Source organism: Rhinatrema bivittatum, chromosome 10 (assembly GCF_901001135.1).
Source record: "Rhinatrema bivittatum chromosome 10, aRhiBiv1.1, whole genome shotgun sequence".
In the NCBI taxonomy this organism is placed as follows: Eukaryota; Metazoa; Chordata; class Amphibia; order Gymnophiona; family Rhinatrematidae; genus Rhinatrema; species Rhinatrema bivittatum.
Genome location: NC_042624.1, coordinates 118,404,742 through 118,418,852, shown reverse-complemented (window position 1 = coordinate 118,418,852; position 14,111 = coordinate 118,404,742). Strand labels below are relative to the sequence as shown.

At 45.1% G+C, this 14,111-nt stretch overlaps 1 protein-coding gene across 3 annotated transcripts in view; it reads right to left on the bottom strand.

The window, feature by feature from the left end:
• The window catches only part of POMGNT1 (protein O-linked mannose N-acetylglucosaminyltransferase 1 (beta 1,2-)), a 77,181-nt gene that overhangs the window by 18,514 nt on the left and 44,556 nt on the right, over positions 1–14,111 (bottom strand). For all 3 annotated transcript variants that reach the window (XM_029617509.1, XM_029617510.1, XM_029617511.1), the window contains 5 exons: positions 13,654–13,729; positions 8,967–9,050; positions 5,741–5,782; positions 1,404–1,462; positions 545–617 (listed from right to left, as the gene is read on the bottom strand). In XM_029617509.1, the coding sequence (XP_029473369.1) occupies positions 545–617; positions 1,404–1,462; positions 5,741–5,782; positions 8,967–9,050; positions 13,654–13,729 (334 nt within the window). The remainder of the gene's footprint in view (positions 1–544; positions 618–1,403; positions 1,463–5,740; positions 5,783–8,966; positions 9,051–13,653; positions 13,730–14,111) is intronic.

Here is a 14,111-nt window from a genome sequence, read left to right as displayed (position 1 = left end):
CCCCCCCCCCCCACTTCTTCAGCTCTCCCAATACACTAACTCTCTCTTTCCTTCACAATTTCACCTTCCCCCAGCTCAAGCCAGTCTCTCTCTTTGCCTGTCTGAACAGCTGCAGTTTTCCAGCACTATGCATCTTTCAGGAAGTTTGAGCTGGGTATGACCCAAACTCCTGCACCGTTTGGCTCAAACTCAGATCCGCATAGGGCGGGAAGACTACAGCTGGTTTTGTTTTGGTGGGGGAAGGCATTAGGAGATGAGGGGGGAGATGTGGACCGACTTACAGGTGGTGAGGACAGGAGGGAATGGTAAGTGCATTGAGGACCTCAGCAGCTCCCTTTGCGGCCAAATTCTGCAGGTGGTGGTGAAAATTCTGTGTGGGGCAAGATTTCTCACAATTTCTACAACGTGCAGAATTCTCCCAGGAGTGTAAAAAAAAAAAAAAAAACCCAAACAAAAAAGCAAACATTTGCACATCCTTATAAACAAATTCCACATTACAGCAGAACTCTGATTCTAGAGGTGCCAACCCCCAGGCCTCACCTACCTGGTCATTCCAGGCAGAAATGCAGTACAAACTCTCATCCTCTTCCAGTAAATGCAAGGTCTGGCTCAGGAAACTAGAAGAGAATCAAAGGGCAAAGATATCCAATTCATTTCCCAACCGGAACAGCCGGCAGAACAAGTGTAGCCCTACTGTGTGCCATGTACTGAGGACTAAACCAGCACACCAAGCGCAAGACCGATATTCAATCTTTAGAGACTTACATAGCGTAATTAAAAGGTGATGATTAGTTTTACACTTGAAGTACTTTGTTTTGCAAAGCCAGAGGGGGTCTGCTTTCATGGACCACTAGCACCAAATTACTGCCTGCAATAAGAATGCATTTGCTTTAGAGTAAGGATGGAAGGGTTTCACATTCCCTCGCTGCAGTCGTCAGGCCATATGCTCACAGCTGGAAGCAGGGAGTACAACGCTGCTGAAAGACCCTGCAATAACCCTGTCAAACAAGGGCAGGCTCGGACTCACTACCCTACTCGCTCTTCTTAGAGGGACTGTCTTCCAGCTAAGTCTACGCCTGCCTGCTAATTTGTTTTCTCTCCAGTCCTGCCCACTCATTGGGATTGACCTGCCTGAATGCTAAATAAATAAATGAACTGAAAGGATGGAACCACGGTGAGGAAGTAACAGGGAGGAGCCTGCTGAAGTAAAAAGGAGTCGTGGAAGACTCATTTCTCTCTCAGATAACACTAGGTTCCTAGCAGATTTAAACCAGATAAAGGAATCCAAGCTCCAGGTCCACATTAACAGAGGCTGCATGTAATGCCAGGATTGCAAAGCAACTGTGGAGTAGTCCAGGGCTAAAACAGGAATGCAGTATCAGATGGCTACTAAAACTTCTCACCTGAAGAAATCTATTGATATATCCAAGTCCTCTTCCAGAACAACGGCAAATCTGGCATCCTGTGGGAAAAGACGAGACAGTAGCTGAACGTTAGCCTGGTCTTTGACTGTATGTCCCAGTCTCACAGTGCGCAGGGCCTGAGATTTGTGAGCAGATGTACTACTGGCAGGCACGGACTCAGGAACAATGCAGAGGGGAAAGCAATATATCTATCATCTTACAATTCAAGCAAAGCAACACTACTGAAATATCAACTTACCTTTTTTTTTTTTTTACCCTCTACTGCTGCTTTTTTATTTTATTTAAAAAAATTTTTAGATTCTTCCTAAATAAATCAGCTGTCCTAAGCGGATTACATAAGATACAAGTATTGTATAGACCTTCAATAAACACCACAAATTAATCCAATTACAGCAAAATCACTACAGCAGAGTGAATGCTCTACACAATTATGACAAAGCTACTCCGAAGGAAAAGCTTCTAGAAACAACAAGATTAACTTTTTCCTGAATAGGACATAAGACATCAGCTGCAATTCAACTGGCAAAGCATTCCGGATTATAGGCCCGATACTGAGAAGGCCCAATTTCTCGTCTTCTGGAACCATGCTTCTTTTACTGATGGTACTAACAGAAGTCACCTTCATCTTAGAGCGAAGACGCCATACAGGAACATAAGTAACTAAAGCAGATAATAACCAGTCCCGTCCCCATTGATGGCATGAACCACCAAGCATATAGCAAGTTTACTTACCGTAAATGGTGTTTTCCATAGATAGTAGGATGAATTAGCCATTACACATTGGAACTGAATGGACCCCCTCTCTCCGCTAGTATAGCTTTTAGCTCTGAGGAAGTGTGGGTGTAGTTATTGCCTCATGAGTCTCCTTGGTCGATAACAGTTTAATCCAACTAGATAGTTCGACTCTCCAGGGAAGCAGGTGGGTATTCCATGGCTAATTCATTCTGCTACCTATGGAAAGCACCATGTATGGTAAGCAAACTTACTTTTTGTGTCAAGAAGAAGGCTGAATTAGCCATTACATGCAGGGAGTCCCAATTTGAGGGTTGCAGCAGAATGTTTACTGAGTAAGCAACCAGAAACCCCAACATGGAGAGTAGACTACTAAGCGAACAGACTACACAAAACTGCTTGTCCTCATCTACTTTCATTCTGCGAGAGATTGGTTGGCAGTAATGGGACGCACAGGTGTGCACTAAGGATCATGTCACAGCTTTGTAGATATCTTCAAGTGGTAATGCCCGTTTGAAAAAAAACAAAACATTACAGAAACCGCCCTGGCTCTAACTAGGTGAGCCTTGATGGATTTGAGAGATCAGTAGCAGTGTGAGGAGAAGTCCATTAATGGCTATTAATCAATTTTACTTAGGGAATAGCCACTGCTATTAATTGCATCAGTAGCATGGGTTCTTCTTAGTGTTTGGGTAATTGCCAGGTTCTTGTGGCCTGGTTTGGCCTCTGTTGGAAACAGGATGCTGGGCTTGATGGACCCTTGGTCTGACCCAGCATGGCAATTTCTTATGTTCTTATGGCAGTGTATGCACGCTTCCTCTTCCAGAAATGGTGGAGGCTCCATGCACCAAGTATGGTGGTTGAAATACCTTTCCACAGAATTATCTAGCGATTCAGGATTTTCCCCTGGAAGAAGTACTGTGTAGTAATCATGGACCATGTAGAATTGGTAGGTGGAAGCATGCATTAAACTTTTTTTTTTTTTTTAACCAAAATCACAGGCAAGATAGTTTCATTATTCCAAAATCTCAAGGATTCCATACTGAGAACTAAAATCTAATTCCCTTGGCTACTGGGGCCCATGGAATAGGGGTTCTTTTGCAGTTTGCATTGTAATTCCTATAGGATGTTGTGCATTGGAATGGCTGTTGGCCTGTAGTTCCAGAAATTGGAAGAGAGCAAATATATTTGGTTGAGGATATTTGTTTTTAGGAATGTTAAGTCTGAGTGCTTCCCCCCAGTCCAGAAATTTGCACTAAGGAAGGTGTTTTGGTGGAGCCGTGTTTTATGGAAACTCAGAGTGGTTTTAAGGGGTCCCTGTAGACCACCCTGACTGACTGTAGGAGTTGCTTGGCCACCTTAGAGGAATATCGTCCTAACGAACCTCCTCCGATTGGATGGGCTACCCTGCAAGCAAATGCAATACACTTGAACCACCTCATGGAGGTTAACCTGTGACGCTCGGCCTTCTTTCTGGAAAGGAGAGGATGGAAGGTCTTTTTCTTTCAGTCAGCCAATATAGCCTACTGTCTACCCTGGAAGGAAGGGCTTGTCCTGCTATCAGTCTGGGTGGGGCCTCAGAGTTCTTTCATGGGACAGTCTCAGAGGACTGCAGGAAGGTTTATTTCTTTTCTTTTTTCTTTAGTTGGTCATGGTTGAAGACTTTTCCTAATCCTGGCCTACTCACCTGCCTTTGCAGCATGGAGAGCTAGAGTTTGGAAAAATGCAGGACTTGGCTCTGATGCTGGGGTTTGATTGGAATTAAAAAAAAAAACAAACACAAAAACGGTGCGGTTGTGCCAGGGCACCGAAATTGCTTTGTCTATGCAGGCCGAAATGGGCATCTGTGTACTGCTGCTGCAAGATTGCGTTGGCTGTGCTGGCGACTAGAACATGCCTTGGCCCTTGCACCAGGTGGGAGCTGGACCAGTGGTGGAACGTCCTCCAGATGTTTGCCAAAGCCCAGATGCTTCGACATCTCCGGGATTCTGCTAGGGACGAGAAGGAAACAGAGGCTGGGGGTCCCATGGAGGAACCGGCTGAGATATGCTTCCACTGATGAAACGTCTGTTTTTGATAGGTTTCCTCACATCAATAAAAGGTTATTTTTTAAACTGAAGAGAGCTCTCAAGGCAGTGAGTGTGTGTGGGGGGTGGGGGAGGAGTTATAGCTCCCAAAAACCCACTGACCTTTTTTTTTTTTTTTTTTTTTTTTTTTTTTTTTTAAGAGAAGAGGAAAAACCTCTTTCTGAAAAAAATGGTGAGGCAACATTTCAAAAGAATTGAAAAGAATTAAAAAGATAAAACACAAATAAAGTGAGAGAGAGGTACAGATCCATGTTACAGTGCGGATGAGAAAAGACCGCGTCGTCTCTCAAGGCTTCGTTCGCACTAAAAGCTCTACTTGCTGAGAGAGGGGTCTGCCGGTGCTGCCACATGAAATGAATAACTCAGCCTGCTTCTGGATGGAAAACACCTTAAACCTGATCCTATAAAGGACAGAAAAGCAGCGAAGCTGTGGCAGCATGGGATTAAAACGGGCCCTTGTGGGCCTGCCCAGAACCAAGCAAGTCGCCCCATTTTGCAAACGTTGCAGTGGCCTAAGCTGACGACTAAGCAGTCCCACAAAAAAGGGAGTTACAATAATCCAGGGGACTTAACAGAAATCAGTGGCTACCAAAAGATATCGAAGTTTCCTTAATAACCTCAATATGAAAAAACCTCTTCTAAGAAGGGAACCTATCTGCCTTTTCCATGAAAAAACGAGAGTCAGTGCAGACCCCAAATCTTTTACATTTTCAACATTTTACATTTTGCCCTAGTCTAATGGTTCCTTGTTTTTTTTCCTAATACATTTTGGAGATGTAAGGTGTGCACCTTATTATAGCCAAACTCAATTTCTGAATGCCTCTTTCCCTCTTCAGTTGCCGATTCTGTGTTCATAGTTTCCATACAGCGGCCTGATATCTGCTTGTTAGATTCTTTCTGGACTTCTAATGTTTAACATCTGTTTAATATACACATTGTTATACTTATTGCACAATTGTTAAAAATTTAAATTTTTGTAAAACGTTATGATGGCTCTACCGAATGACGCTATATAAAACGCAACAAATAAATAAATAAATGACGAGAATGACTGTACCTTTAAATAATAAGGAGTCAATATCCAGCAACAGTCAGAGACACATATATACTTTCATTCATTCATTCATTCAAACAATAATCTTGCAGCCCTGATCACATCAAAGCTCTGAAAGATCTCTGAAGGCTGGTGAGATGCACACAGTTCACGCTGGCCCAGGGCAGTTTATACCAGAATTTTGGAAGCCAGGATCTACTTTCAATGCAACTGATTTCCTCACACTGAAAAAAGAAGTAGGCACTCCTGAAGGGGTAAAATTATAAAAAGGCAGGGAGAATACATTTTAGGTAATGGGGAGGAGGATGATATGTTCATAACTTGTAAATACTGACAGTATCTCACCATCTACCAATGAAAAGGCAAAATAATAAAATAAAGCAGAACACTGCAGCAAAGAGAGGGCAGAAGGAATGAAAAAAGGAAGATTTGCTGTTACTTACAGGATGCAAGTTAAAGGATGCTGTCAAACTGGCCTTGTAGTGCTGTGGGTACAAAATAGTTGATTAGTCCCTTTCAAACAACTCCACTAGATGATTACGGCATCAGCAAAGGGGGCTGTGGCGACATTATATACCACGGGACCAGACACGTGTTTAGAGATGCCCCATTTCTGATAGCACTTTAAGGTCACAAACTAGCCAACGAGTACGTTTTCCTGAAGAGGTGCCATGCCCTCTGACAGTGGGGGCGGAGGGAATTGCACATTAAGACCAGGCTCAGGTAGCAAAGGAACACATAAGGACTGCTCCAGGGAGAGGGAGACCAGAGAGGGCATGTGAAGCAGCTCAATTAACAGGACCAGCTCATTTATTTAACAATTCTTATATTCCACAATTCTATTTTATCCACATTTTCCCAACACAAGCTCACAGTTTCTATTACAAGGACTCCAAACATAAGCCATTTTATCTGTATATCTTTTGAGGAGGCCAGGTCCATCACAGTTTGCCTTGCTGACACTTGATGGCTACAGAAAAGGAGCTGCAGTACAGTAGGAGGGAAAAGTGGGTGCAGTATTGAGGAGGAGACATGAGGCAACAAATTCGAATCAGAAATCCCGAACCCCTCCCATTCCTCCAGATATGTGCTCATGGACTAGATTTAACAGAGCCCGATAACTCAATCCAGCAAATCGGGATGAAAACGACACCACCCAGTGCAATCACGACTGAGGCACAGATTTATCGTAGGCATGCGGCACGGAGGCGAATGAATCTGACAAAGTGGGCTCTCGCCCTTGAAAGGTTATGCCTCAGTAAATCTTAGTCTGCAAGGTGCTAGCAACCAGTGTGCCGCCTCAGACCAACCACCCCTCTCTCTGGAAGTTTAATCATAACTGTCACTTTCAATCCAATTTCCTGGCTTCCAATTATCCTGGAAAAAAAAAAAAAGAGAACAAAATGAAGACCTCGCTTGAATGGCAAATTAGAATCTCATAAAAAGATTTCCTTTCTACTGGGAAGACACCTCAGATTATGGTTATTTTGAATCGTTTGTAGAGAAAAAATGACATTCAAGATGATGTGTTTTTCTTCTATAAGATGTTTTGAATTGCTAAAGAAGCCCTGAAGGAGCAATTGTGAAATTGCTTTGTTTCTATCCAGCATCACAGTGGCAATGGCTGCCTGCTTATGTGTTTCTGTCACAGAGGTCTGGGCTTGGCAGTCAGGGCTGCCCCAAAGGGAAGGTGCTTGCTTGGACAGTCAAGGTGGAGACACAGTGGCACGGTCAGGAGAATCACCAGGAGGGAGACAGAACAGGAACACTGGAACCGGAGACTGAACTGTGAAGCAGGAAGCTTTATGTGCAGGAGTATGGGACGTACATACACACACGTGCAGGATACTTCTAACTGAGCAAGGCTTGGAAAGCAGGAAACAAATGGGCAGATGCCACTCAGGCCGATACAGTACAGTGCGTCCGGTGAAGCGCACTGTTAGCTCGCATTTGACGCGCTAGCTTTACCCCTTATTCAGTAAGGGGTAATAGTGCGCCGAAAACGCACGGCCAACACCCCCCCCCCCCCCCCGAAACTAATAGCGCCCTCAACATGCAAATGCATGTTGATGGCCCTATTAGTTATTCCTGTGCAATCCAGAAAGCAAAACGTGCAGCCAAGCCACACATTTTACTTTCAAAAATTAATGCCTGCCCAAAGGCTGCTGTTAATTTCTGCTGGCGCCGGGGAAGTGCACAGAAAAGCAGAAAAAACTGCTTTTCTGTGCACCCTCCAACTTAATATCATAGCGATATTAAGTCGGAGGTACAAAAAACTAAATAAATAAATTTAAAATCGGCTCATGGCCCTCGGGTCGGAGGACGGATGCTCAATTATGCCGGCATCTGTTTTCCGAACCCGTGGCTGTCAGCGGGTTTGAGAACAGAAGCCGGCAAAATTGAGCGTCGGCTGTCAAATTCGCTGACAGCCGCCACTCCTGTCGAAAAAGAGGCGCTAGGGATACGCTGGTGTCACTTGCGCCTCTTTTTACCGCAGGCCCTCATTTGCACACTAAATCGTGCGCAGAGGAGAGTGGCCTGTGTGCACGCCGGGAGAGTGGGCGGGTGCTCGCCCGCGACTTTTACTGTATCGGCCCGACTGTGCGTCTTCTGAGAATAAGGGACACACCCAGTGCCGGTCCAATCGGACAGCTGCAGGGGCGTGCCTAACGCTCCCGAGAAACAGGACAAATACACTAGAAGTCCTGGGAAAGCCAACGGCCTCCTGGCAGGTTCCCAGTCCACATGTCCCAAGGTCGTAGGATCAAACCCTGTTCACCCTGACACTATCATCACGGATGCTTCTCTTTCACAGAAAAGTATTTTTGCTGCTCTTTTAAGGATTTTTGTATCCAAGTTATTTTGATAGAAATTATTTCAGTTTGGGCGTGCCGACATCGCTGAAAGATCTTGCAGCATTGTGAGCCTGCATGTAAATATATATTTATTTAAATTATTTAAATCTCACCTATAGCGGGGGCCTGCTGTACTAAACAGGTTCCACAGAAACATACATATACATTATACAAAACTGTATAGTGCGTTCGTTCTCTGTACAGACATTTTTGGGAAAACATCACTACATTTAAATTAATCATTTTTTTGTTTGATTGTAATATACATCTTGGAAATTATATTATTGTGTTCAAACCCAATCAATCATGCTGAGTGAGCAAAATAAAAAAAAAAATAAAAAAAACAGACACTGATAAAATTGACAGGGACCAGGAGGGTTTTTTTTTTTTTTTTTAAAGAAGTATGACAGAAAGTGAGCTGTTTGCCTATTTGGGCAAAACAACTGTAATCTGAGGTTTTTTCTTTCTAGAAAGGCCATTTTGGTTTTAGATTCTCACTTGCCATTTAAGTGACTTTTTCATTTTGTTTTTTTGCATTTGCTATTGTCCTCACTTTATCCCATTTTTGACAATTCCCATTATCCGGATCCGCACTTGGAAGCAGATAAAGCCTGCCCATGGATAAAAGCCCAGATGGTAGGTGGGACTTACAAATGCCCATTTCTATAAAGGACTAAGGCATGTTTAAGGAGCCAGAGCTCCAGATGGGCTCAATGTTCACAGTGCCGTAGAAAGTAATGCTCATGGAAGAGTGAAATACTGTGGCTTCTCCCCACCGATTTTCCCATTTCTACATACAGTGAGGTCAGCACACCTGGGAAACTCGGGCATTCTTGATGCTAATAGGTGTGTGCTGGATTCCTTTCAGACCAAACAGCTCCACAACGTCCATTGGTTCCTGAAAGACAAAACCCCCCACAAAGTTATTCATGTGCCAGGGATGACCAGCACCATGTCTTCTCTCCAGCCAACATGACAGATCTCACAATGTAGCACACTTCTCTCACCATTTCTGCTCGCATGTCAAGTCACAGGAGTTCTGCTTACACCCTGTCACTGGCAGTACAAGACTGGACACATCACAAAATACCATACAAAATCAGACAATTCAGCAGACTGCTCAGAAGGCATTATCTGGAAAAGCAGGGGATTCTTCTGGTCAAGCCTGAGGTGCACTGGAAGAGTTGTTTGGAACATAGGATCTCAGTGCATTTACCTTACAATACAGGGATGGGGATAGTCATTTTAACAGGTAGATTATGCTCGATTAGACAGTGGCATCTGCATTTACACTACTGTCATTCAAGGAGTCTGTAGCCCACCTTAAGAGAAGTATGGAATGATTACCCGGGGTCCTATAGTGCACACAATGAGTCCTCTCGGGTATGGACTAGATGGTCCTGTAATGCCAGCAGAGACCCCTCTCTGGTATGGTTTAAGTATAGCAGGGCCAATGCAATATTGTGCACATGCGTTTTGGACACGGTAGGCTATTGCCTGATACAATAAAGGAATTAGCACATCCAAAAAATGCATCCAAACTCACACATACCTAATAGCGCTCATCACATGTAATTGCCATTTAGATGAGGCTATTACCCCCAATGCAAAAAATTGCCACGTGTCTGACGCACACTTTTTAACACGGCAAATTTAATGCCAGCTCCGGGGCTGGTATTAAGTTTTGCTGCGCATCAAGGGCTCACCAACAAAAACAAAATCTTGCTTTCTGTGGTTGCTCCTACTTTTAGTATTGTCGCGATACTAAGTAGGAGGAACCACAGAAAGCAGCAACATGAAAAAAAAACAAAGCCTTGACGGTGGCCAGCTTAGCAAGACGGATGCTCAATTTACCAGCTTCGGTTTTCCTAGCCTGCGGCTGTGTGTGGGGGTTAGGAAGATTCTTGCTCGTAAATTGAACGTCCGTGTTCCTGCGCGCAGCCACGTCTCCTGGGTGCCCGACGCCAAGGACACACTAGGGACGCACAATTGATCCCTAGCGTGTCCTTTTTAACATGGCACCTCATTCCCATACTGCATCGGGCGCCCAGGAGACGTGGCTATGGTTTGGACACGTTTTTATGCACAGCTTACTGCATTCGCCCCTCAGTGTCTTACAGTGCTGGTGCAGTGGCTCTCTGAAAATATTTATTTATTTAAAAGCACTTGTTGCCCGCCCTGCCTACGTTCAGAGCGGGGTACAGTATAACATGTACAGAGACAATAGAAGAGGAGAGAATGGGCAGTGCAAAATCTTGGAGGGGGGAGAAAACAGACAAGTATTGAGGGGGTGAGTTCCGTTGTGACAGGGGGTCGGGGGTAGAAGACTGGTGTATGTGTTTGCTAGAAACGAAACCCTGCGGCGCAATGAAGGTGAGGGCCGGCGCGCGCCGGCTGAGGTGGGATCCTGCCGCGTCCCGGCGGCGGGCGCACCACTGGCCCGACTCGCCCGCCCCGTCGGGGAGGTGGAGCATGAGCAGGCGCGATAGAACCCGAAAGATGGTGAACTACGCCTGGGCAGGGGCGAAGCCACAGGAAACTCTGGTGGAGGTCCGTAGCGATCCTGACGTGCAAATCGGTCGTCCGACCTGAGTATATTGGGGCGAAAGACTAATCGAACCATCGGTAGCATCCTCTGAAGGGGGACAAGCTGAGGGTGGTCTGTTCTCATCAAGGATGGGGAATGCTCTCTTTAAGAGGAAAGTTTTCAGGGCTGGTAATGAAACTTCACTACTATGGATTAGTTATCCAGGACCTTATAGTGCCCACAGTGACCCCTTGATGCTATGAACTAGTTATCAAGGGTTCGGTAATACCTGCGGACAACCCCCTCTAGGTACAGTGGCAACACTACATACCTGTAGTTTATTTATCTGCTTTGATTTCTTCACATCCTTTTTAAAGCATTAGTCAAGACAATGGCTTAATAAAAAAAAAAAAAAAAGCCCACCTTTTTACGAGTAAGTACTTTCCAAACATCCCTTAAAGAAATATCTCCAGAGTCCACCATTGGACCAGTACTAACCCCTTGAACCTCCTGGAGCAGGGATAGCGACTCGTATAGAATCTAATTTATCAAATGCAGTTACTCAACCATGTGATTTCTCTGCTGGTGTATCAAATAAGCTCTCCCGATGTATTTATTCATTCATTTGTGTGTTTTATATAGCGTCGTTCCATGTGAGAATCACTAGTTCACAATGGTGTACAGGTTTGACATTCTAGGCTGAACCTTGTGGAAACAAGGGGAGTATTCAAACAGCTGTGACTGCCGGCATTAAAGATAACTTGTCATTGCACGATAAATGTGACGTGATCTGATAATCTACGATGGTTGAATTTTCCCTATTCCTGCCTACTTTCAGGGAATGATTTGTTGAAGAGATATGTAACTGAGGTTTTCAATTTCCACCTGATAAAACCCACTCGCTATCTAATTATTATTAATGCCAGACAAGCAGAGAGTTCTGGCCTCTGAGGAGGGAGGCCTCCTTTTCTAGTTCAGATCTCCCCCTTTTTCTACAAACTTCCAATGATATTTTCACTAGATCTAGCTTTGTTGTTTCCTTTGTTTTGGATAGTGTTAAGAGAGATTTTGTTTAGGCAGCATTTAAAATATAAAGAATCGTTTTGTGGTCAGAGTGCAGCAAATGCTCTCTCTCACAGCCAGATCCAGGGGGTACAGGCCTTCCAATGCCCGATCCCCTTTAAAATTTGCCTCTGGGGCATCCTATTCCAGATCAGTCAATTCCTGGATTGCATCCATCACCGGGAAAAAACAAGAGACTTTACATAAGGAAACCAAAATGGGATCTGCCGTCACCGCCGCACTCGGCCTCCTGCACCCGCTGTCTTTCAGCTGAACTAGCAGCTACGTCCATGCGGGAAACCCAGCAGAAAACGGCTCAGGAATTCTCAACTAGGGGAGGGACCTTTAAGTATAACTACAGGAGAGCGTGGATTTCTTTTTCTGAATTTAGAATTTCAAATTTCTGCTGGAGACAGAGTAATACTGGCTGACTGTGGGTGGCACCCTGGTATATATGGCAGAGCCAGTCAAATCTTGCTCTGTCTCCATCTGCTGGTGCGGAGGCAAAACCCAGGACTCTGGACTGATCCAGTACGTACAGGGAATAGGGAGATGCACATCCATCTGCTGGAGACGGAGAATCCTGGCTGGCTGAAGTCACTGCAGGATTACATATACTGTGACGTCAGCTTGCTCCATCTTTTCAGGTGTGAATGATGTATATGGAAGCACTCAAACTGCCATGAATTCTGCTTTGTGAAAACCAAAATGGATCGTGTCTGCTTCATGTAGCATGCCTTGGTCATTAGGTATTAAAACAGGGCTTCCCAAACTTTTAGCCATTTTAGCACCCGACTTCACATGACTCCAGAGGATGACCAAAACAAAATTAGCAGGGGTGCAGTTCTCCTCCAGCAGTCATTTCACTCTTAACCTCACTGCACTCCAGCTGATTCTCTCTCTCAACCTACATTCCCCTCCAGAGGACCACCCCTCAACCTCCAACCTTCCAGCTGAGCCCCTCATATCTTCCAGCTCCTCTCAGCTCCTAGCTCTCACACTCTTCAGTCCTTTTCGCATCCTCTCACCCCAAGCTCTTCTAATAACGCCCAACTGATCGTATCATCTACTCCCTTTCACCTCCCAGCCTCACCTCCTCCTCTCCAACCCTTCTCTCACATCTCTCAGCAGACCCCCAGATATTCTCTTACATCCTCCAGGGTCAGCAGCAACATTTTCCTTTGGGCCTCAGGCCAAAGGTGGATGACAACTGGCGAAAAGGACAGGTTAACGATAGCACATATTTCTCTTGGATAGGTTCAGTGGTAGTGAGGAGAGAGGAGCCATCACAATGTTCACTGGCCAAGTCCATGCTCAGCCCTCCCCCTCCACTCTCCTTACAGCTGGTCCCAAGCCGGAGGTGATCTGCAAGAAGCAGCAGCAGCAATAATGGAAGTCAGCACGAAGCCTGTGAGCCAATGCAAGCTCACAAGCTCTGCAGCAGCCCCAGACCTTCCACAGAAACTCACGCGAGGGGGGTCGGTGCAGGCCGGCTCACAAACCCCACGCTGCAGCTGAAGGTTTTGACATCCCGTTGGGGTTTGGGAAGCCCTGATCTATAATGTGTCTTCCTGCCGCAGGTCAGCAGTGCTTCCATAATAGCCACTTCTAAAATAAAATGATTATGAACAAACAACTCAGTGCACTAACAACAGGGGAGTCCTTCCATCACCAACCCAGCTGCTGAAACCTTATTATGGAGGAACTGCGACACAATATCTCTCAACTTTTGAAAAGGTGGCGGAGCAAGTCACAAATACTTGTAATAAGAGGAAGGAGGGGGGAGACTTGATCACTGATGTCCAAAAGGAGCAAGCAGATGTGAGAGACGTGAATCATTGGCAGGGAGAGTGGGGGTTGAGGGAGGACATAACCCAGGTCCCCAAAATAATAAGAAAAAAAACAATCTCACCTCATAATAGCCATCTATAAACACGGTGATCATCTGAGGTACGACACCCTGAGCAGACAGCAAAGACCGGAGCATCCTAAAGATCAGAGAAATTAAGGGATAAGCAACAAATCAACAATATTGTTGGCAACTGAATGACCAGCAGGAGATGCTGATCATTTATTTTATTGATTCATATTCCACTTTTTCAGCGCTTCAAAGTGGATTACATTCAGGTACTGAGGGTATTTCCCTATCCCCCGAGGGCTCACAATCTAAGTTTTATACCTGAGGCAATGGAGGGTAAAGTGACTTGCCCAAGGTCACAAGGAGTATGGAAGTCGTAAGGGTCTACAAAATATCCCATGTATTTACGCCGCCACCTACTCAGAACACAATGTCAAATGTTAATTCTTTAGCCAGGCCAAAATGACTCTTCAGCGCACCCCAACTCTACTGTACTGCTTTCTGAATATGCG